This window comes from Canariomyces notabilis, assembly GCF_033297395.1.
Source record: "Canariomyces notabilis strain CBS 508.74 unplaced genomic scaffold N656scaffold_25, whole genome shotgun sequence".
In the NCBI taxonomy this organism is placed as follows: Eukaryota; Fungi; Ascomycota; class Sordariomycetes; order Sordariales; family Chaetomiaceae; genus Canariomyces; species Canariomyces notabilis.
Window position 1 is genome coordinate 277,735 of NW_027041847.1, and position 22,631 is coordinate 300,365.

Consider the following 22,631-nt stretch of genomic DNA (forward strand, 5'->3'; position numbering starts at 1 on the left):
GCGTTACACAGTCATGAAAAAGACCAAGCTTCCAACATAAATTTATTGTCCCACAGCTCGGGTAATCTTATGATCATCTTCAATGACTGGAGTAGACCCGGCACAAGTGTATACGGCGCTGCTACTGTAGACACCCCATGCCACCGGCCGGAATCAAGCCTGTAGCGCCGTGGTTTCCCTTGCAAAATGCGACCCCTTTCTCCAGGCCAGCGTCGGGTCCGCCGTCTGGGTCGGTCTGCTGGTGACCTTGTCATCGCCGACGGGACCCCAACCGCCACCACCGGGGGTGCAGATGATAACGCGGTCTCCGGCTTCCATGGGCGCGCTGTTCTTCCCGCCCAGGTTGATGTACCGCTCCTCGTACTCGTCTTCATCCTCCCCGTCCCCGTTTCCTTCCCCTTCCCCTTTACTCTCCTGCTGCAACCTGCGCAAACTCTTCTCCCAACTCGCCTTTTTCACCCTGCGCACCCACAAGTTCAACCCACACTCCCCATCCCCACCACCAGCCATGCCGTACGGCCTAAAAACCCTCCTCTCACTCAGAATAGAAACCTGCACCGGAATCCGAAACTCAATATCCCGCACCACCCCGTCCCCGCCGCGATGTCTCCCCTTCCCACCAGACCCTTTCCGAATCGCAAACCGTCTCAACAGCACCGGGTACCGCCGCTCAAACACCTCCGAGTCCGTAATCCGCGTGTTGGTCATGTGTGTGTGCACCCCGTCGGTGCCCTCCCATTCCGGCCCGGCGCCCGATCCGCCAGCAATGGTCTCGTAGTATCCAAACCCCCGCACGGCTTCTTGCCCCTGCAAGTTCCCGCCGAAGCCAAACGTGAGGTTGTTGCAGTCGCCTTGGGAGGCCGCGCAGGCTTGGAAGGCTTTTAGGATTACATCGGTGATGCGTTGGGACGTGCACACGTTGCCGGCTACGACGGCGGCGTTGTCGCTGGGCGAGAGGAGGGACCCCGGGGGGATCTTGACTGTGATTGGGGCAAGACAGCCCTGGTTAAGCGGGATATCCGCGCGGATCATGCATCGTAAGGAATAGATGATGGCCGAGTACGAGATGGCTTCGGGCGCGTTGATGTTGCCGTAGACTTCGGGCCCGGTGCCGGCAAAGTCGAATACCGCTTCGCCCTTGTCCGCGTCGATGGTGATGCGCAAGCGGATCGGGCTGCCGTCGTCCATGAAATCCTCGGCGGACAAGTCCCGCCCTTCAAACCTCGTGGAAACCTCGCGGAGCAGATTCCGCACGCAGAGCTCTGCGTTGCGCTGGATCGCGTGCATGTAGAATTGCACCGTTTCCTCGCCGTACTCGGCGATCAGCCCTTCAATAAGAGAAATCCCCTTCTGGTTGGCCGACACCTGAGCACGCAAATCGTTGATGTTGTCGGCGAGACACCGCGTGCCGCTGCACCCGGGGTACTGGGCGGGTTGGGTGTAAAAGAGGTCGACGACGCGGGCCTCGTGAAACTTGCCCTCGCTGACGAGCTTCTCGCTTTTGATTGCTGCGCCTTCTTGGGCGAGTTCCCGTGAGTGCGGGGGCATGGAGCCGGCGGTGATACCGCCTATGTCGGCGTGGTGCGCGCGCGAGGCGGCGTAGAAGAGGATTTTGTCGCCCGTGTCGTTGAAGGCGGGCATGAGCAGGGTCACGTCGGGGAGATGGGTGCCGCCGTAATGGGGGTGGTTGGAGATGACGACGTCGCCCTTCTTGAGTTTGCCTTTCCAGATCTCGGCCTGGCGTCGTACACAGGTCGACATGGAGCCGAGGTGGACGGGGAGGTGAGGTGCGTTGGCGACGAGGCCGCCTGTCGCGTCGAAGATGGCGCAGGAGAAGTCGAGGCGTTCTTTGACGTTGGTGCTGACGCTTGTCTTTTGCAGGGCGCGGCCCATCTGCTCGGCGATGGCCATGAACCGGTGGCCAAAGATGCTGAGCATGATGGGGTCGACTTCGCGCTCGTCGGATACGTTTGAGTATCTAATCGAGGTTTTATGTTAGCCATGGTCGAATCTAGACGTGAGGAATGTAGAGCAGTACCTGTCTTTCCCAGAGTCCGGAATGTCAATGATGACGTGCGTCTCGAGCACCACCGCCGTGGTGTTAGGGGTGACCACGATGGTCTGGGTCCCGTCTGCCAACATGGCGGGGCCGTTGACAAGCTCTCCAACAGAAAGATTACCAAGCTTGTAGACGGGCGTGCTCACTCGCCCCCCTTCAAAGTAGACCTGGGCCTCGGAGTGTTTCTTCTCGGCCGCCACATCTTTCCGAGTGACTGTCTTCAGCTGCTCGTCCACGCTCTTCTCGTCGTAGCGGAAACTCTTTCCGATGCCTCGTACCCGGACGTCGTCGACGATGATGTCCCTGTCGTCGAGCGTAAAGCCAAACTCGTAGCGATGGTGCCTCACAAAAGCCGTCCCAAAGTCCCAGTCGTGCTCGGGCTTGATGATCATGAGTGCAGACTCGGTGCCCCGGTACCGCATGTTCAGGTACTCTTCAAACACCATCTCGGAGTCGTCAAAGCCCTGGTCACGCAGCGCCTGGCGGGACTTTGCTTTGAGGTTCTCCACCTTGCTCTTCAGCTGGTCTACCACCTCTGCCTTGTCGCTCCAAACGGCCGAGTCGGGCTCCTGCCTCTCGTCAACGACATCGGCCAGGGCCATGCCGTAGGCCGACAAGACCGACGAGTAGCGGTGGATGAGGATCTGCTTGATGCCCAGGGACTCAGCAATGGCGACGGCGTGCTGCCCGCCCGCGCCGCCAAAAGTGGCCAAGCGATGCTTGGATGTGTCATGGCCTTTTGCTTCAGTGATGCTCCGGATGGGCCGCGTCATGGTCTCGTTGGCCACCGTCAAAAACCCATACGCGACCTCGTCAATGTCCATCTTCTTGCCGGTTTCAGTCTGGATCTGGTCGGCCAGCTTCTGCAGCGCCGTCCTACTCGCCTCCAGATCCAGGCCCTCGTCCTCGTTCTTACCAAAGATCTTGGGAAAAAACTCGGGCAGAAGCCTGCCCAGGAACAGGTTTGCGTCGGTGACGGTTGCCGGACCCCCTTTCCGGTAGCACGCGGGCCCCGGATGGGCACCGGCAGACTCTGGGCCGACCACGAACAGACCGTTCCTGAAAAACAGCATGGACCCGCCGCCGGCAGCGACCGTGTTGATGTCGAGTTGCGGCGACTGGATGGTAACACCGGCCGTGGTGGTCTCAAAGGTGTGGTCATAGCGGCCCTCGCCGTAGCGCGAAACGTCGGTGCTGGTGCCGCCCATGTCAAAGCCGATGACGGGGATTTTTGTCTTCTCGTCGTACGACGTGATGGCGTAGCCGACGACGCCGCCTGCAGGACCGGACAAGATGGCACGCAGGCCCGTGAACTTGTCCACATCCACCAGGCCACCATCGCTCTGCATAAACTCGCACCTCGCGCCCCTTTCTCCCTCCTCCCCTTTTCCGGTAACACTCTTGGTCCCCAACCCGCCAGCAAACCCCTTCTGAAACCCCGCAATGTACTTCTTGATGGCCGGGGTGAGATACGCATCCGCGCACACCGACGTAGCCCTTGACACAAGCTTGATCATGGGCATCAGCTCATGACTCAGCGACACATGCTCAAACCCCAACTCCTTGGCCACCTCGCCCACCAACCGTTCATGATCTGGAAAGGTATACCCATGCATCAGACACACGGCAATACTCCTAATCCCCTTCTCCAACACCGCCCTCAACTGCTCCCTCACCACCTCTCTATCAGGCCTCTTCAAAACCCTCACCGCCTCCCCCGACAAGCCCATAACCACCTCCTCGCTCCCCGCCTCCGCCGTCCCAGCATGCACCTCCACCCGCGTCACCCTCCTGTCCGGATCCTCAGCATAATCCTCCAACGTCACCCTCTCCCCGACCTCCACCACCATCTCATACAGCACATCCGGCTTGCGAATCGCCAAATCAAAGATGGCCGGCCTCGACTGATTGCCAATGACCAGACAATCCCCAAACCCTTCCGTCGTGACCAAGGCAATCTTCTCGCCTTTTCTCTCCAGCAGGGCATTGGTCGCGACCGTGGTGCCCATGCGGATTGACTCAATCCGGGAGGTGTCGAGGGGCGTGCCGCGGGGGATTTCTTGTTTCAAGAAATGCTGCATGATGCGGCGGATGCCTTCAAGCGGGGCGTCATCGTAGTTGGCCGGGTCTTCGGAGAGCAGTTTGATGACGACGTCGTCGTGCCCGGGAAGGGACCCAACACAGTCGGTGAAGGTGCCGCCGCGGTCGATGGCGATGCGGATGCCCTTTGTCGGTGGTTTTGTTGTTTTTGTTTTTCCTTCTGTGGGGGACATGTTTGTTGTTGTTGATTGATTACAGGGAGTTACGTATCCAGGGCAAGGTCAGATAGAGATGGATGCGAGAGATATTGGGAGGAGGAGGACGATGTTGAGGAAAAAGGGCAAGGCAAGGCAAGACTGTTAAGTACGGGTAACTAAAGTACATCACATACGTAAACATACATATACCGGTCCAATCTCAGCTCTGCTGCATGAATGAATGGGGAGAATTACACTGCAAACAGACGTAAAGGGCGCAAAAGATCATCAAATCATAAGGTGGGTGACGTGAATTGGTAATGGACAAGCTCAAAGCTCCGGCAACGGCGACCGGCTGCCCCGCATCAGCCCCGGCTTACGGCATCCATCGGCGTTATGTCCGATAGGAACGGAGCTTCAGCCGAGGGACTTCCGGTTAACAAAGATAAGCAAAGACAAGCAAAGATAGGGAAAAGGGCACTGAGGTTCAGACCAACGACCCTCAGACAACAAGATCAAATATCAAGCGCATGCTACCTCTATTGTAAAGAACCCTAAATTTCTATCCCATACCCCCTCCCCTCCCCGTCCTCAAACCGAACCCAGTACTCCCGGCTGCGCCTTGCCTTACCATAACCATCCCTTCTAACCATTCCTACCCTAGGTACCCTATCCACCCTGCGTTGGGTCACGGTTATGAGTTGACCTCCCCTTAAAGCCATAGCAGTCCCTACGCATCAAAAATATCCACCACCCCCGACCAAACCCCCTTAGCCCTCTCCTCCCAATACCCATCCTTCCCACTCTTAATCTTCCACACCTCCTCCCCACCACCACCCCCGTCTACTCCTCCCCCTCCCCCGACCTTAACAAACCACCTCGGCTTATACTCCTCGCCAGCCTCCTCCATCCTCCTCCGTCTCTGCCTCTGCGCCTCCTCCAACTTCGCCTTCCACTCCTCCGCTTTATCCAACTCCCCCTGCTCCGCAAGCCGCTGGTCCGGTCTCAATCTACTATCCGTAGGCGGCAACTTCCCCTTCTCCAGCTTCGTAATCTCATTCAACCCCGCCGCAAAGGTCGTCAAGCCATACGTACTCGCCGCATTCTCCACCAAACTCCCAACCCGCCAAATCTCCTCCCCACCAGGACTCGTCCGCAGGGCTCCCGTCCAGGTACCCGTGAGCGACACCCCAGCATGTGCGCCGTCGGGACCGTAAATCTCACCCTGCACCTCCTCGCCGCGGCCGCCAAACACGCCCTTGGACCTAAACTCGACCACCGCCTTGGCACCGGTGCTGTCGTTGACGACGTGCATGGATCCGACAGGCTCGACATATTTCTCGCCCATGACAACATTCCTCAAAAACACGGTAGCAACATCCCAGCTGTACCGCTCATCAGACCCGTCCGGCAAACGCAGACACACCCGCACGCGGCCCTCGGTGGTGAGCTCAGCACTCTTGCCCCAAAACTTCTGCGTCGGCGCGGGGGACTGCGCAAAGGACCACCGCGCGCTGTCGGCCTGCATGGCGAGGCGCACGGGGCGGTGCGTCACCTTCTCCACCAACAAACGAAACCCGGCACCGCCAAACCCGACGTCGGCGTCGGAGCGGAGCAGCTCAAACGTCTCCCCGAGCAAGGGGTTGAAGGGCTTGCGGATGGCGCGCTCCTTGGCGCGTGAGTTGCTGAACTGGGACACGGCAAAGGCGGCCACGCGCGCCAGCCGGTCCCGGGGCTGCGGCTGCTGCGCCGCCGCGTCAAGCAGGTAAGAGTACTCGAGCTGCTCGGCCATGCGCTGCAGCAGCGACGTCGGCTCGTTGGCCGACACGGGCATGCTGATGGTGCTGAGGTCCTTGCCCACGTTCTTGCGCACAAACGCAATCAGGCTCGGCGGCGACACCTTGGCTGGTGGGATTGTTCTGCGGCGCGTCACGGCCTCGGTGATGGGCAGCGGAGCGAGCGATTTTGGTTTGGTCGGGAACAAGCTGGCTGCACCGTCGGCCGCGTGCTCGTCTTCTTCGATTGACGACACAGACGACGATTCGTGGATCTCGTCGTCGACGTCAGACGCTGGCGTGTCCTCTTCGCTTTGGTGCTCGATAATCATGAGCTTGTTCTGCGACCTCTCGGATTCGCCCGCCTCGGCATCAAAGAACTCGTCGGCAGTCGAAGCCGACTCAATGCTCGTCCTCGGCGCAGCAGCGGCTGCTTGCGCTGGTATCCGCCTGCGTTTGCTGGTGTTGAGGAGGACGGAGAACTCGACCACCACCGAATCTAGGTCGTTGAGTAGCGCCGCGCAATTGTCGTACGTGTCGCGGTCCTCCTGAAGGCTCGTCGACGACTTGAGCCCGTTCGGGGCTGCCGCGCCAGTGCTGCTTGTCGGGACAGTCAGGGATGAGCCGGCCGCAGTCTGCGCAGCCGGTGGTGAGCGTGGAGACGACGCCCCGCTAGCCTTGCGCTTCCAAAACAGCCGCTTGTCCGCCGGCGGAGTAAAGTAGCCGTCCGAGCCTTCGGTCCCCGATGGAGTCGGCGGTGACAGATGTGATGACGAGTGGTTGCTATGCACTTGCTTGTGAGCAGCCATATCCTTGACGAGGCGCCGAAGGGCATCCCTCGTCCCGACAATCCTACTGACGAGCGCCTCAACCTGCTCCCATTCCCTGTCCTCCTCCTGCTGCGTGTTGGGGACGGGCTCGGCATTTTCGGCAGCCCCCGGCGCCTCAGGTACCGGCTCGCTAAGGGCAGTCTCCAAGCCTCGGGCGATTTTGCTCGCCCGCTCCAAAGCGCGGGCCCAGTCGCTGAACTCCTTGGCATTGGACGCCTTCAGGTGCCATACCTCGGCCCCAGAGTCAATCGTGATCTCGCGCCGCCGCTCGTCGGCGGCAATGGCCGCCAGGCTCAGCGGAATGGCGCCCCTGAGGGCCGACGAATTGCGGTTGTGATAGTAAGACAAGGTGCAGGTCGTGTAGTCGAGCGAAAAGAAGCGCCTGGCGTAGCCCTGCCCCTTTTTCCGTCTCCTCTTCAGGAGAACGCCGACATGGTACGAGCCCGACACGGTTGCATCGCTCTTGGCGGCCGAGGACAATGCCCGCCCGCGCCCGGATGTCTGGTGGCTATGAAGGCTGTCGGCCGATTCCGAGGTCACGGCGCCGAGGCGCGGACTGTTGTGCTTGCCCAGGCTCGTCCTGCTGGTGCTGGCGATGGGGCCAGCCTGGAGATTGGGCAGGTGGCGCGCCGTCTGCGGCGGGTTGCCCGTTGGGTAGATGAGGAGGACAAAGGTGGCTGTCTTGGACGTCTGCTTGGAGAAGGTGTTGTCGAAGACGAGGCCGAACATGCCACCCTGTAACACGTCGTAAGTGCCGACAGAGACCTTGTCGGCCTCGCATTTCCCGTGCCATTTTATCGGTATGAAGCCCTTCTTGGCGAGCTGGTCCTGGGCGGTGCTGGCATCTTTCTTGGCGAAAAGACTGCCCTTCGTCTCGGCGGCGACGCCTTCGGTATGCTGGTCAGCGAGGCCCAGCTCGTCGGTCTGTGAGGCAAGGTTCGTAGCGCCGGTCCCGGGATGCTTGACAATGGCAAAGTTTCTGTCCCAAGACACGGTCAGCCTGCTGTTTGCTTGTCGGAGAGGAGCCAACAGTTTTCTTTACATTGACTTCTTGTGTGGCTGAACGCTCCACGAGATGGTGTGGCCAGCATCGACCTTGACCCATCGCACAATGTAAGCCTGGAGTAGAGGGAGAGAAATCGGGTTAGCAATTGTTTGCAACAGGTCCGTTGATACGATTGATAACTTCTCTAACCTTGCTGTGGATCTCCAATTGCTCGATGCCTGCCATGGTGCGCTGTTCTTTGCGCCTGCGGTACCTAATGCTGTCAATCCGAGTGTTGCCACGTCAGAAATATTTCATAAGCCCCGAGGGTGGTGTCCCATCGCCTGTGCGCTTTTCGCAAGCAATAGCCAGGCGCAACTGGGCGAAGACGGGGTTTCGAGGCAGGAGGGCAGGAGGGTGCACGTTGCGACAAAGTGGTCTCTGAAGCGGCTCGAGTTCAAGTCACCTTGTTAAGAAGTTGGAACCTAGTGCTGTGAGTGGTGTGGCTGGGCTACCGTGAGCGCCCCCTAATACTTTAATAGAGGTGGCTGCTGACAGTTGTTCGCGGGGCTGGCAAGTGCCCGTCGGCAATGCCGGCAGCTCTTCTCTGGGTCTTTCGTAGACGGAATATATCAGCCCTATGGACTCGAGTCTCTAGGTCGCTCTCTCCTGTTCTAAACGTCATAGCAGAAGATACTCGGTCCGAACCTGCCGACATCCTCGCATGGAATCCATTCGATAGCATAGCAAGATGCCTTGTATCAAGCGGCATCTATTTCATCCAGTTTACATTTTACTATCAATGTGTTCAATAATGTCGTTATACTCCGTACATACACAGGTCCCCTGATTTCAGTTGTCCAGGCAGCATCGCAAATGGTTCCTCCCTATCCGTATCCAGTGCGCATCACCTCGCATTTCTGACTTGGGTTCCAGCAGCAATCTCTCATTGCACCACAGAAGAAGTATGTAAGTGGCTTGAGTTATGTCTTTAATTTAGTTTGCGCGGCATACCCAGATCTCCCTTCGCGGAACCCTCGAATCATACTGTTGAGACCCTCCCAACGCGCCAAGTAATTCATCCCAGATAGATTATGTACAGTACAAAACATAAGGTGCCCTCGTATTGGGCCAACCGTTCTTATTAGTGCCTCATCCCGCCGCCTGACTGCATCTTGAGCATCTCGCTCTGGTACCGCAACTTGAAGCCATTGCAGAGCGCGCGCATGTCCGGATACTGGCTCTTGAGAAGCTCGTAGGCGTGCGGAATCACACGCACCATCCATGCGTTGACCTTGGAGTTGCGTGATGCCTTGAAGCAGAGGAAGAAGTACCCGGGGTGCTTGGTGTCTAGGCAGAAGGCGTATGTGGACCGGTTCGGATTGGCATCGATATACGTCGTCAACCATTTCTCTGCGGGTCAACAGGTTAGACACACACGCACAATACAACCAATGAACGCGCACGTGTACACTTACCAAGATCACTGCGCGACCCCTTCTGGAACTTCTCATGCTGCATGAGCTCCTCCACCTTCTTGGCCATGGCCTTGACGTGGTCCACAATAAGCTCGTCCAGGTCCGAGTACGAGTACTTGCTGCCGACGCGGAGCACCTTGCCAACCGAAAACTCGTTTTCCTTCTGCAATTCGAGCACATCAATGTGCTGATAGACGCCGTCGGCAACCTTCCACGTCACCGTCAAGTGGTCATTGCCCTTGGACGATGGCCGGATGACCACTTCGCCCGGTGGTAGCCCACCCAGGTACTCTTCGGCCTGGATGCCGTTGAACGGCTTAAACAGCGGGTGCTTGATGACCCTCTGCGTGCGGCCCGTGACCTTGTCCTTCTCCCGCAGCTCCTCCCGGTCTTCATCCTCAAGCTTAAAGTCCCATTGCCCGCGCCCGTAGTCAAAATGCCTCCGGTATGGCCTCCGCAGCTCTTCTTCCCTCATGGAAAGCTTGCAGACAAAGTCTTTGCGGTTGACTTCCACCACTTTTGCTTGGACCGTCTGCCCAACTTGGAGCATGTCCTTGATCGAGTGCCGGTAAGACACCTCGTGTGCCTCGATCCTGCCCTCAATTCCGCAATCCAGTTTGACAATGGCAAAGTCATCCTTGACGACGCGGACGTTCGCCGGGACGATCATGCCCTCGCAGAAAGACTCCCTCGTTTCCCCCGTGAACATGGTAAAGATCTGGTCCGTTTTCAGCACCTTGAAGTTTTTCCTGAGCTCTTCGAAAGGGCCCATTAGTTCGGCTCGGATCGCCTCCAAGGTGGCTCGCTTGCGTTGCTGATATTCTCGCAGCAGTTGCTCCGCATACTCCTCCAGGATCAGTTCATTGACCTTGTCCTGCTCCTCCTCCCTGAATAGTTTGCGCACGATCGCCCCGGGGCCGTTCTCGTCTGTCTCGGCCTTGACGTCCTCTTCGTCCAAGCCAAGCGCATCCGCTGCCACCTTGCGTGCCAAGTCGTAGTCTTCGGGGTGAATGCGCGTGTTGTCCAGGGGGTCCGAGTCGGGATTGGTAGCGTCGTACTCAATGTAGAGGAAGCTGGCGCAGTTGTTCCACACCCGGGGACCTAGCACGGGAATCTTATGCCGTTCCGGATCACCGACCAGCTCATCACGCGAATTGACAACCCCACCGTTCGCGTTGATGCCCTTGATGAGCAGCTGAGCCTTGCGTGGGCCAAGACCGGCGACGTAAGGCAGGAGATTGGCAGTGTAGCTGTCTCCCATCGCTTCGTTGATATCCACGCCACAAAGGTTGACAATGTCCACCATGGCCGTCTCCATATGCTTGTACAACTTGTCTTGGGGGAGATACTGCTGGTATGGGTGTATCAGGAGTGATGTCACGTCTTTTCCTAGGGCCGCATACTCCTTCAAAGGATTCTGCATGTACCTGGCCAACGCGATACAGTACCGAGTGAGTGGGTTCAAGGTCGGGTGCTCGGCGATCGCGCGCGGGCTGTCCTTGTACAGGCGTGCCACCTCGTCGTTCACTATTACCACCTCGAGTAGATCGCTGCGGTACTCGTTCATCTCGGGATCTTCGTATTCTGGGCCCATGAGGCCCTTCTCGCTGATCAGAGCCTCAACGTCCTTCACCAATCGGTGCGTGTCCGCTGAAAAACCTGATATGCCCACAACATCCGGATTTCTCCGGCGGACCAAGTCGGCAAAAGCATCTCGCTGGCTTTCGTCCCGCGCAAGGTTGACGAATTTCCCATGCTCTAGGACCCTGCCATCTTCCTCCACCCAAGTCCAGCACACGGGATCACGATTCGGATCACCCATACCGTTGGAAAGAGTGAGCACGCGCGGTGTCGTACCAAGCACCATGCCCTTGGGCTTGAGAGGTGCCTGGTCGAGCCGGTTGAAATACTCTTCGCGGCACGTCTTGAGCAGCTCATCCTGACAAGCTGTCCGAAGCGAGTCCTTTACGCCTTTGGCAACCACTTTTTCAAGCTTGCCAAATGCCATGTCCAGCACCTTCTGGCGCTCCGCATTCCACGAGTCGGCGAGATCGCTAAAGTTGTCCGAGGCAAATTCGCTGTAGAGTTGTCGCCGGAACTCGCGCTCGTTTTCCAAGGTGAGGCGGACCTCGACAAGGCCTTCTTCTTCAGCCTTCATCATCTTGAGGAAAATTTCGGGCCGGACAGCCAGATCTCGAATGGTATGGTTGATTAGGTACTTGATTTCGTAGTAGGGGTGCGCCTCATCGATCTTCCGGAGACCCTTCTCCGTCCGGCGACAGCTCACGGAGCCCATCTGGTAGTACTGAATGCGGAAGTGCTTGCGCATGCGCGGGCTAAAGAAGAGTTCGTCGGAATACATCTGACGAGCAGCATTGATCACTTGCTCCGCGGTAGGGAATTCACCGTCAACTAGAGAATCGGCAAGGTCGACGGGCAGTTTGGCTTCATCTTCTGAAGACACCTTCTTGCCTTCTCGAAGGGCGTTTTGGGCGAGGCGGTCCGGAGAGATACCCAGGGCCTTAACAAACTTGTAGGCATTTGACCTTCGGATTCGCTCAAAGAGAGCCGTCTTGGCGCCAGGCCGTTTAATCTCCTTGGAGGCACCATCAGTCGCCGCAGCAATGTCCTTGAGCTGGGCCGAGTATTGGAAGTTCAAGTAGTCCTGTAGGTCTTGCAACTCCTCCAATGTCGCCGCCTGATGCGTCATTTCGTCGAGAATATCGTCCTGTACACCGGCCTCCTTCAGCTTATCATACGACCTCTCGAGCGCCGTTCGCTTCTCGACCAGGGACCGGAACTTGATGTCCAGTTCCAGGATGCGCCACAAATCATCCTGTGTAAGCAGCTTTTCAGCGTCAATGGTGTACTCGGGGCCATCGGGGTGGTCGTGGCTATCCTGATTCCGTATCTTCTTGGCGTGGATGAGGTAATCTCTCCGGTGCTGGAAGACGTACGGGACCTCGACTCCGTCAATAACAAAGAATTCGAGGACTTTGCCAATGGCTTTGTTGAACGGGCCGTGTAGATCGCTAGGTAATTGCTTCTGAGGCCACATGAGGTTCGTGATCCAACGGGCTTCCTCTTTAAAGTACTCGGCCGACGTTTGCTGTTCTTTGAAGGGCTTGCGGTCGAGCTGGAACCGCTCCGGTTCGTCAATGATGCGGATCTCGTTGTCCTCGTCCGTAAGAAGCTTTTCTTGGAGCTGTGATGGTTCGAAGACATCCTTGAGCTCGATCATCTGTTCCTCACGCTCACGATCGCTCTCTTCTTGTTCCATATTCAGAGCCCAATAGTAGTCTTCTCCGTTGCCAAAGATAGCCTCCATATCTTCGAGCGCGTCCTCGTCCAGCCCAGTTACCCCAGGGGCAAGACCCTTGTCCCTAGGCCGAGCAACTTCAATGTCATCTTGGCGCCTGATACGCTCTTCATCATCTTCTGGATAGTCGTCCTCGATGAAGTCGTCGAACTCATCTGCCTGCGCGCGGTGACTCGGCCGGCCGTAAGGGCGCTCGTCGGCTACATCTTCATCATCGTCGGAGAAAATATCTGCGAGACCGCGTCGTTCATTGCCGCGATCTTCGTCTCGATGTCCGCGCTTGAGACGCTTGAACTTGGTCTGACAGGGGTGAGCATGTTGACCAACACGTAACACGGCGTGGAATCAACGTACCTGCGCCTGGGATTTTCGCTCCCATTCAGGTATGGCTTCACCGATGAGGTCTAAATCCTCCTCGTCAAGTTGCTCTTCCTCCTCGCGCTCACGGCGACGCTTCTTTTTCCGGCGACGCTCGCGTTCGTCCGAGTCTTCAGCCTCTTCCTCCTCTTCATCCTCATCGACAATGAAACCTTCCCGAATCTGTGATGAATCCGTGTCAGAGTTTCGCGAAGACTGCAGAAAGCGACCGTGCGGGAGCACGGGAGCAAGCATACCCTTCGGGCTTCCTCTTCATCGTCGTCATCCTCGTCCTCCTCACTAGAGTCATCTAGCATGGCATTTTTGTCTCTGGCGCGGGACTCGCCAGTCTCCTCATCAAATGACTCATCATCCTCCTCCTCATTGAGCTCGGCCTCGCCGTCGATCAAGTCGCGCATCGAAGCACTCATTTTCGCGACAGAAGGTTGCGCGGACCACGGTCGAAAAGAATCAGAAGCAAGTGAGGCTACCTCGTTCCTGGAAACGTCGTCGGATGCCACAAAGGCCAGTGCTCCCGAGTCACGAGGCAGCAAGCCAGTAGAAGAATGGGAGATCAAAGGATTGCGAAACTGAAAGACAAACGGGAGAAGTTCCCAAAGTTATGGGAAATTCTCAAAGGCAGGAAGTAGCAGCCACCAATGTGGCGCGGTTACCTTAAGCCTTGACCTTGCTCCAGCCTCCATGTTAGCCTTAACCAGTAATCGGCTGTGGCTTGAGCGCTATGTAATTAACTACCCCACTACAGTTCGCGCTGGGGCTTGTGCTAGCCGCATTCGTTACAGTACTTACTGTAATTCCACTAGTAACTTTAAGGACAGAAAAGGGTGTCAAATGGACCCGCCGCTTGGTCACACCTGCCTTTGGAGACCAACCGGCCCAAAGTCGTACCATGAACACTGTGGATGGGAGACTCTGACTTGAAAGGGCCATGAAGCCAGATGCCAGTTGCGGCGTTTGAATCCAAGTTGGGCTATGCGGTGGGAAGAAGGCGAGCGTTAATTACACTTTGCATGCTTACAGTACGTTTCCTTTCCTCAACCACATGGCACGGTTTTTCGGTGTTCTCTCCTGAAGGCTGGACTCTCAACTTCCATCCAAGCTAAAAGTAAGACACCAATGTAAGGATGAAATAAGCGTACCTACCTAAAGTAGCCGTTCATTGTCAACACAAGTGGAAGTTCTCACAACGTGAAGCGTTGAAATATGGTAAGGTAGCACGCCCGGGTCCCTGAATGATAGGCTTCGGTGTAACCGCAGAGCGCCCAAAAACCAGCCAAGCATGGCCAACCAGAGAGTGGCCCAGGCACATCAATCCACACAACGGCCAGACAGCACTGTGGTGCAAGCCTCTGGCTGCTGCAGCACCCACTTAGCCCAACAACCCCACCTCACATCGAGTGACCATCGGCCACAGCCCAGCTTAGGAACCTTCCACATCCCGAATATCTTGAAAGGGACGCGCTCACTTGCCGCCTATTCGCAGGTCTCTCATCCACGCTATATTTGGTCACTAGCCTCTCCTACTTGAAGCAGTCCCGAGCTCTTCTCCGGGTTGGCGGGTTGCTGCACCTAAGTGAGGTACCCCGCAAACTGAAAGGGATCGCATACGACGGGTCGCGCGGACTCCATCCTGCAAACGGCCGTCCCGTCGCCCTCTCTTCGGGACCAGACTACGGGAAACGAGAAAGAAAAAGGACACCGCAATCCTTTCCTCGATATATCGTCAGTCTTGCGCTCCGGGACGCAAGCGAGACAGGAAGCTCGCTTCTCGGCTGTGTTTCTCAAACCTCAAACCCACTCTTACCCCCTTCTCATAACCTGGCTTGCCCCTGACTACTACTCTCTCACTGGAACCCGCTCTAGGCGTTAATCCCCCCAACGCTACCGTCTCTCCACCAACCCACCGCATCCACCGAGGAATGCGATCAGTCTAGGCGCATTGCCAGTCGAATCCGAGAATCCCATCGCCCTTCCATCCTCCCGCCCGGATTCCTCACGGCTGCCCCGAAATGGCTGACCCGTTCGCCCCGCGCTCCATGAAGCGCAAGAATGTCAAGGGCCTCGCTCTCAAGAACCCGGCTCCAAAACCTCCTCCTACCGCCGATAATGCTCGCATGGGGCCCGCGCCGGGCCGAGTAGACGACAACGCCGCGCAGTTGGAGATTGGTATCGAGTTCAACCTGGATTTGAAGCCCGAAGATCTCGAGGCCATCAAAGACCTGGGCGCTGGTAATGGCGGGACAGTCAGCAAAGTCAGGCACATTCCGACAAACACTGTCATGGCACGAAAGGTTGGTTCAGCCGACAAACGATTAACCAGACTGGCTCGAGGCGCTCTCTAACCGGCCGACAGATTATCCACGTCGAGGCCAAGAAAGAGATGCGCAAGCGTATAGTCCGCGAACTGCAAATCATGCACGGTTGCCATTCCGACTATATTGTCACCTTTTACGGTGCGTTTCTCAACGAAAACAACGATGTCATTATGTGCATGGAATATATGGATGTTGGGTAAGTTGCATCCCGTCACTCGACCCTCCGCATCAGCTCTAATCGGGCCTTGACAGCTCTCTCGACCGCATCTCCCGCGTATTTGGGCCTGTCCGGGTGGATGTTCTGGGCAAGATTGCTGAAGCAACCCTTGGCGGGCTCACGTATCTCTACGCCAAGCATCACATCATGCATCGCGACATCAAGCCGTCCAATATCCTGGTCAACTCACGGGGCCACATCAAGCTCTGCGACTTTGGCGTCTCTGGAGAACTCATCAACTCTGTTGCCGACACGTTCGTGGGCACGTCAACGTACATGGCGCCCGAACGAATCCAGGGTGAGAAGTATACGGTCAAGTCGGATGTGTGGAGTTTCGGCCTGACCATTATGGAACTGGCCATTGGCAAATTCCCCTTTGCTGCGAGTGAGCAGCTATCTGATGCTGAAAGCGCCCCCGCGGGCATCCTTGACCTGCTTCAGCAGATCGTGCACGAGCCGGCCCCGCGGCTCCCAAAGAGTGATGCCTTCCCGCAGATCCTTGATGACATGATCCAGAAATGTCTAGCCAAGGAGCCCGAGCAGCGGCCGACACCCCAAGAACTATTCGTAAGTTGGCACCAGTCGACATCCGTAGACACCCTGGACTGGCAAACTGTTACTAACGGGCATCCTAGGATCGCGATCCGTTCGTACAGGCAGCCAAGAGGACGCCGGTTGACCTGAGAGAGTGGGCTTGCGGTCTGATGGACCGTGACAACCGCAAATCCCACCTGACGCCGCAGCTGTCCCCTGCAACAAGAGATCTCCTGCGTTCAAGCGATTCTCCCACCTATCTAACCCAAACAGACATGGCAACGCAGCAAACACCCACTTCAGGTGAGATTCCCATTTCAGGGGCCATGGTGTCACATCGTGACCAACGTTCCAGCCTACCGAGCCGATCCGAGGCACGCGGGGGACCAGGCAAACCTGGCGGCCCAGGTGGATCGCCTGTACATTCGGGATCTGGATTACGAGTAACGACCATCTCGAACCCAAGTCCTGAGCCCCGCCGGCAGCTCCACGCGGGCAGCGAAGAGCGGCGTGTTGCGGGCCGTACGAGCCCTCCGAACGCGGACAAGGCGATCCTGTCTCTGCCCATCCGGCCGGCACCAAGTCGGCCGCTTCCGCCCCCGCCGCTTCGAAGAGTCGGAACGGCGGACGAGGTGAAGAAAGATGCTCGTCGGCAGACCCCCGTCCGGTCGATATCCGGCCAGCCTTTTTAGATGGCCAGGCTTGCCGCCAGTGACAGGGGAGGGTTGTTTGAAACGGCTTTTTCGTTGCATACCCATAATGCCTTACCTCTCTCCACTCCCATCTCCTCTTCTTTCCTTTCACATTCCTCTTTCGCCAATCCGCCCGACCTGTCTCGGTCACCCTTCAACGCCCCTGCCGCCTCTTGAACCGCCCATGAGCATTTTCCACATTTACCGGCGTTTACACTGGCTCGATTCTGTCTCTTGCCGCCCTTGTGTTCGCTTCTCTGAGCGAGGGGATGTTTGATGCGGGGAAGCGGGCGGTAAGCATCGCTGGGAATAAAAGGCAGGACGTTATTTCGTGACATAGGGCCTGATGGAGGCGGCTGCAGGACAGCGAGGGAGTCGTATGTGGGAGATCTCATCTGTAGTTAGCATCGTCCATGCCTATGCCTGCCGTGGAGCACCCCCCAAATCCGACTGGTACGGGCATATATTCTAGTTTATCCTAGACAAACAGGGATCGGTTGATGGCGTTGTTTCGTCTTTCCCCTCCCCCTCTTTCCTTCAAAGCAATCCGTTTTCCAGGACGTCTATCAGCTCGTCTAGTCGCGATATTGCCAAATCGGTATGTTCGTGGTCGGCCAGGTGGCGGTTGACATCGTTGACAAGAAGCACCGTCTTGGCCCCGGCCCGGCGGCCCGCCGTGATGTCGTCGATGCTGTCGCCCACCATGATCAGCGCGCTCGCGTCGGCCACCTCTTCCCCTGTCTCCGTCTTGAGGAGCCCCGCGGCGCCGTCTGGACCCGTTTCCGGTTGATGCTCCTCCTCGCCCGAAGCGGGCACCCCGGCCTCGCCGGTGCTCCTGCGCAGCAGGCCCCAGCTGCGCGCAATGTGCAGGATCCCCGCCGGGTCGGGTTTCGGCGGCCGGAAGTCGCGCGTCACGATGGGCGTGAAGACGGACCCCGCGAGGAACTTGCTCAGTAGGTTGTTGACGGGCGCGTCGAAGTTCCGCGTGCAGATGCCCTTGCGGATCCCCCGCTCGTCGAGGTACGACATTAGTCGTGTTAATCCGGGCTGCGCGACCTGTTTTAGCATGGCTGTTCGCTCAATGGCACGTATCTTCTCCATCGCCTCGTGCTGCTGCTCGGCGGTGGGGAGGCTGTAGACGTGCTCGAGGATGTCGACGCTCTTGGAGATGCCTAGTGCCGAGCGCATTTCGGCGAACATGTAAGTCTGTGGTTCGCTGGTTGGGAGGTCGGGGTGGTTAGCGGTTTGTTTCGCGCAGGGGCATGATTACAGAGTAACTGGCTCACCATAGTGTTCCGTCGACGTCAAAGACAATCCCTTCTAGCTTCCGCGTGTGAGGGCCGGGGGTAAATGGCCGATTTAGCGGCGCGAATTTCCAGTTCGCAGCCTTGACGGATTGCATCATGGACATGGACAAGAACCTGCGCATTGAAGCGAAACCGGTGAACTCAGGACCTGCTCAGAAACGGTGACTCCCGTCGGGGCAGCGTTCGAGGAAGCGGCGTCTTACTGTCAAGTTTTAGTTGATTTCGCCCCTCGGACAGGCGAAGACACTTTGTGTGATATGCGTCCGGCTCTAGATCAGTATACCAATTGTTTATAGGACCAGAATCTCAGGAGGTTGATTTTACACCCAGGAATACATGAGTATCTAGATGCGAGTCAGAGCTAGGTCGATAAGAGCCGTCGCTGCCCCGCCAGACTGACGGGATTGACGCTTACGGCGGCTTTTCCGGGCAACCAAACCCACATGCGCTAAAACCTGCTGAAAGCCTGAAAGAGTTGGAAAGACCAACAACGTGGGGGCCTGCGGCCCCTGCCGATTTCCAGCCGCGTAGGACGTGTTTTACAGGGGTCAGACTTCAGCAAAGCTTGGAAATAGGTGTGGGACCAACCAATCACCAAAGCGCCCAAACGGACGAACCTCAACGTTCCCCAACCAGCTCCTCTTTCCTCCATCTCCGCCCTGTTCCTGAATCCTCGAGCCTGACGAATGACCTCGAACCGCCCATGCCCGGAGATCATGAGATTGAGACGTCCCAGTGAGTCGCGATGAGCGCCGCAAGCTCCTCAACACCGCCGACGGGCCAATGGACCCCGCGAAGACCGTCCAAGAGAAGCGTAAGCTTGGATACATCCCTTTCAGCGTATGCAATGGCCCATTTCTGACTTGATACCGCGCAATCCAGAAACTACGCAACGGCACCTTCATCATCCCCGCCACGGGCGAGCGCGTGCGGCGCACCTTCACCCTTCGCACGACGACAACCACGAGCACAACACAGTCCGACGAATCCTCCCCCGGCGCCTCCCCTCTCTTCTTCGCTCGCCAATCCGTATCCGCCGGCGCGCACAGCCTGGCGCAAGCCGTGCGCACGCATGTCCTGCGCATCCTGCGCATCCTGCGCTGGCTGGATTCGCCCGTCGGCCATGGTGTGCTCAAGTGCACCCTCGCCTACACGCTAGGCAGCCTGGCGACCTTTTGGGCTCCCCTCTCAGACTTCCTCGGCAGGCCGGACGGCAAACACGTCGTGGCCACCCTTACCGTCTACTTCCACCCTGCCAGGTCCTTCGGGTCCATGATTGAGGCCGTCCTGATCGCCATTGTGGCCGTGGCGTACGCAGAGGTCATCTCGGTCTTGTCCATGGCCACGTCGGTGTTTCTTGGCGGGGTTCTGGGTCTGGTGGCGCTTGCGCACGCGTTGGTCTTGATGATTTTTATTGGGGGAGGGTTTGGGTTTGTTGGATGGGTCAAGCAGAGGATGAACAACCCGCTGGTGAATGTGGGCAGCACGCTCGCGTCGCTGGCTATTATTGGTGTTGTCACCAAGGAGACGGCGGTGCTTACGAGCGACTTTTCCAGCCAAAAGATTGTCCAGATCCTAAAGATGCTTATTATGGGCATCAGCATTACTACGGCCGTCAATCTTTTGGTGTGGAGGGAATCGGCCGTGTCGGGGTTGCGTGAGTCAATGACCAAGGCGTCCACCTCGCTGGGAGATATGCTGGCCTTGATCACGCGGGGGTTTCTGAGCGGGTCAGAGGAAGACGTGCAGTCGGCCGAGTTTTCCGCGGCTTCGTCTGCCTACTCGTCCGTCTACCCCCAAATGACCAAGAATCTGCGCGAGGCAAAGTTTGAGCGCTACTTTCTTGGCTACGAGAAGCTCTACCAGCTGGATAGGGCCGTGGTACGGTCGATGGAGACCTTGGCTCAGTCCATTGGCGGGCTGCGAAGCGCGGCGAATACACAGTTCGCTCTGTTGAAAGAACCTATAGAACCCTGGACCGAACCCGCCCGTCCTACGTCTACTTCCCCAGTTCTCTCGTTGCCCTCACCCAGGCAACAGCGGCTGTTGGCAAGCACGCTCAGAAGTGGCATCGATCGGCTGCCCCCTCTATCCTCGATCGACGAGGTATCGGAGGAGAGCACCGAGGACGAGAGGGGTGGCGCCAAGGCTAGACGCCATTCTGATCCCGTCGCTGCCAACCTGCCACCGTTGCAGCATCCCTCGGAGATATTTGAGCTCTTTATTGCTTTGCTAGGTCCCTCAATGAAATCCTTGGCTTACACACTTTCCGAGGTGCTGAGGGATCCGCCGTTCGGATCGGCACCCGATTATGAGATTATCGTCAACGAACATTTCCGTCCGAGTCTTGAAGATGCCCTGGCGCTCTTTAACAGGGACAGGGCGAATGCGCTTGAAGAGCTCTACAAGAAGCTCGAGTTGGACCGTACCAGACCGGAAAGCGTCAAGGCCGACTTTGAAGAGGTTGCGGCTGCCTGCGGCCACTTCAGTTTCAGCCTGCAGACGTTCGGAGAGGAGATGATGAAGTATTTGGATGTGCTGGATGATTTGAAGCTTGTCAGCGAGCATAGAAAGCGCAGCTGGAACTGGCTAAAGTGGTGGCGGAACGGGAGGGACTACCGTCGCAAGGACCTGGCCCTGCCATACGACAACGCCGAGCGGGAGGTTCTAATTAAGCCCATCAAGAAGAGCGCGCTACCTAGGGGAATAGCCCCCCAGATGATCCAGCGGAGGGACACATATGCCTGGGATGTCGCTCAACCCGCCACCAGGACCAAGAAAGTAGTTGCCAGTTTATCGCAGAGGCTTCTTCGGTTGGTGAGGAATGTAGCTAGGGATGACAGTGAGTAGCTACCGCTTTTTGGTTATCGGTTTGCGCGTTCTCCGTGCTAACTCGGAAACAGTTCGATTCGGCTTAAAGGTTGGTGTGGGAGCGGCGCTCTGGGCAATGTTCTCCTTCCTTCCTCAGACCAGGGACTCTTACCGTCATTGGAGAGGCGAGTGGGGCCTCTTGTCCTTCATGATTGTCTGTTCCATGACGGTGGGCGCTGCCAATACAACGGGTTGGTCAAGGTTTCTGGGAACCCTGATCGGCATCACCGTGGCGGGCGTAAATTGGAAACTGGCTCAGGAGAGTGCCGTTGCTCTCGTCTTCCTTGGAGCGCTGGTGGCCTTTGGGACCTTCATCGTCATCATCGCGTTGGGCAAGGCGCCCATGGGCAGGATTACACTGCTGGCGTACAACGTGACGACGCTCTACGCGTACAGCATCTCACAAAGAGTCGAAGACGACGACGACGACGAGGGCGGCACTGCTCCCATTATCAGAGAGATCATGCTCCACCGTTTCATGGCCGTCACCGCCGGCATTCTCTGGGGGCTGATTGTTTGCCGTCTCATCTGGCCCATTTCGGCCCGCAAGAAATTCAAGGAAGGCCTCAGCATGCTGTATCTACAGATGGGTCTTATCTGGAAGCGGGGCCCGCTGGCAATTCTCCTGCGGAGTGACTGCACGCGCTCCTACCTTCGTTCAGGGGAACAGGCCGCGCTCCAAAAGTACGCGGGACGGCTCGACTCGCTCCGCGAGAGCGCGGCCTCGGAGTTTGAGCTCCGCGGGCCGTTCCCCTCGGAGCAGAGCCGCCGGCTGATGGGGTGTACGACGCGGCTGCTCGACGCCTTTTACGCCATGTCGCTCGTCACGCAGCGCAAGGGCAGCCTGACCGAGGGCGAGCGGGCGCTGCTGCTGTACACGGCCGACGAGCGCGCCATGCTGTGCGAGCGCATCTGCCACGTCTTCCAGGTGCTCGCCTCGTCCCTCATGCTCGAGTACCCCCTGACGGACGCGCTGCCCACGGTCACAAGGATGCGCGACCGGCTGCTGAGCAAGATCTTTCAGTTCCGCAAGGAGCATCAGCATCAGCATGGGAAAGGGAATGGGAATGGGAATGGCCAGCAGCATCGTGCTGCTGCTGAGCTGATGACGATGACTAACGGCGCGGTCGGTAACGGGTTTTCGTCTGGGTTTGGGTTTGGGTTTGGGAGTATAGGCCACGTCAACGTGGAGGAATCAGATTATGCCCTGCTGTATGCTTACGCCCTGGTCACTGGCCAGGTGGCGGAGGAGTTGAAGGTGGTGGCCAAGGAAATTGAGAGCATGTTTGGCGTGTTGGATGAAGAGACTTTGCTGTTGCAATAAGAAAAGCTAGGGTTCGTGCCTTCGTGGGAAGATCAGGGGTTCTTGGGAAAATCGAGGGAACTTGGGGGGAAATGGGGTTCAATGGGAGATTAGGGTACTCTTGGGATTAGAGGCGCGAAGGACGGTCTGGTGTAGGAAGGTTTCAGGGTTTTGAAGGAGTCCTGCTCAGAAGGTTATGGCTGGGTAGCGTGATACCCGACCTGTGGTACGGATACTGGTCTGCAATATTTATATGGAATAGTCTTATCCATCAGCACTTGGATTCTATCATGTGAGTAAAGAATGCTGAGTACCTATGGAGAGTGACGGA

The 22,631-nt window shown here is 57.5% G+C and overlaps 5 protein-coding genes across 5 annotated transcripts; 2 read left to right on the plus strand and 3 right to left on the minus strand.

Moving 5' to 3' along the window:
• Window positions 1–153: 153 nt before the first annotated feature.
• Window positions 154–8,364, minus strand: N656DRAFT_839139 (putative oxysterol binding protein; the record flags this gene model as incomplete). Its single annotated transcript, XM_064818891.1, has 6 exons — window positions 8,097–8,364; window positions 7,944–8,020; window positions 5,723–7,880; window positions 5,063–5,689; window positions 2,018–4,284; window positions 154–1,978 (listed from the first exon to the last, which is right to left on the minus strand). The coding sequence occupies exons 1-6, from the start codon at window positions 8,130–8,132 to the stop codon at window positions 154–156; spliced, it is 6,990 nt and encodes a 2,329-aa protein (XP_064667017.1). The 5' UTR covers window positions 8,133–8,364.
• A 308-nt stretch (window positions 8,365–8,672) lies between these two features.
• Window positions 8,673–13,702, minus strand: N656DRAFT_783035 (transcription elongation factor Spt6). The gene is made up of 4 exons (XM_064815865.1): window positions 13,298–13,702; window positions 13,038–13,223; window positions 9,365–12,983; window positions 8,673–9,299 (listed from the first exon to the last, which is right to left on the minus strand). Exons 1-4 carry the CDS (start codon window positions 13,469–13,471, stop codon window positions 9,031–9,033), a joined length of 4,248 nt encoding a protein of 1,415 aa, XP_064667018.1. The 5' UTR covers window positions 13,472–13,702; the 3' UTR covers window positions 8,673–9,030.
• A 1,128-nt stretch (window positions 13,703–14,830) lies between these two features.
• Window positions 14,831–16,672, plus strand: N656DRAFT_339834 (kinase-like protein). Its single transcript, XM_064809300.1, has 5 exons — window positions 14,831–15,352; window positions 15,415–15,572; window positions 15,629–16,160; window positions 16,229–16,430; window positions 16,483–16,672. The coding sequence occupies exons 1-5, from the start codon at window positions 15,071–15,073 to the stop codon at window positions 16,572–16,574; spliced, it is 1,266 nt and encodes a 421-aa protein (XP_064667019.1). The 5' UTR covers window positions 14,831–15,070; the 3' UTR covers window positions 16,575–16,672.
• Window positions 16,673–17,356: 684 nt separating this feature from the next.
• On the minus strand, window positions 17,357–18,230 carry N656DRAFT_800963 (HAD-like protein; the record flags this gene model as incomplete). Its single annotated transcript, XM_064818063.1, has 2 exons — window positions 17,357–18,035; window positions 18,106–18,230. The coding sequence occupies 2 exons, from the start codon at window positions 18,228–18,230 to the stop codon at window positions 17,357–17,359; spliced, it is 804 nt and encodes a 267-aa protein (XP_064667020.1).
• Window positions 18,231–18,707: 477 nt separating this feature from the next.
• N656DRAFT_737996 (uncharacterized protein) lies at window positions 18,708–22,578 on the plus strand. The gene is made up of 3 exons (XM_064812757.1): window positions 18,708–18,940; window positions 19,009–20,968; window positions 21,030–22,578. The coding sequence occupies exons 1-3, from the start codon at window positions 18,872–18,874 to the stop codon at window positions 22,319–22,321; spliced, it is 3,321 nt and encodes a 1,106-aa protein (XP_064667021.1). The 5' UTR covers window positions 18,708–18,871; the 3' UTR covers window positions 22,322–22,578.
• Window positions 22,579–22,631: the final 53 nt, after the last annotated feature.

What these genes read in the sequence shown, in the direction of transcription:
- N656DRAFT_339834 (XM_064809300.1), top strand. Translation starts at nt 15,071, where the DNA reads ATGGCTGACCCGTTCGCCCCGCGCTCCATGAAGCGCAAGAATGTCAAG. An exon ending in ATGGAATATATGGATGTTGG is followed by an intron (nt 15,573 to 15,628) that starts GTAAGTTGCATC and finishes GGGCCTTGACAG; the next exon opens with CTCTCTCGACCGCATCTCCC. An exon ending in CGACACCCCAAGAACTATTC is followed by an intron (nt 16,161 to 16,228) that starts GTAAGTTGGCAC and finishes CGGGCATCCTAG; the next exon opens with GATCGCGATCCGTTCGTACA.
- N656DRAFT_737996 (XM_064812757.1), top strand. Translation starts at nt 18,872, where the DNA reads ATGAGCGCCGCAAGCTCCTCAACACCGCCGACGGGCCAATGGACCCCG. An exon ending in GAAGACCGTCCAAGAGAAGC is followed by an intron (nt 18,941 to 19,008) that starts GTAAGCTTGGAT and finishes CGCGCAATCCAG; the next exon opens with AAACTACGCAACGGCACCTT. An exon ending in GAATGTAGCTAGGGATGACA is followed by an intron (nt 20,969 to 21,029) that starts GTGAGTAGCTAC and finishes ACTCGGAAACAG; the next exon opens with TTCGATTCGGCTTAAAGGTT.
- N656DRAFT_783035 (XM_064815865.1), bottom strand. Translation starts at nt 13,471, where the DNA reads ATGAGTGCTTCGATGCGCGACTTGATCGACGGCGAGGCCGAGCTCAAT. An exon ending in AGCGAAAATCCCAGGCGCAG is followed by an intron (nt 12,984 to 13,037) that starts GTACGTTGATTC and finishes CACCCCTGTCAG; the next exon opens with ACCAAGTTCAAGCGTCTCAA. An exon ending in GGGGTCGCGCAGTGATCTTG is followed by an intron (nt 9,300 to 9,364) that starts GTAAGTGTACAC and finishes GTTGACCCGCAG; the next exon opens with AGAAATGGTTGACGACGTAT.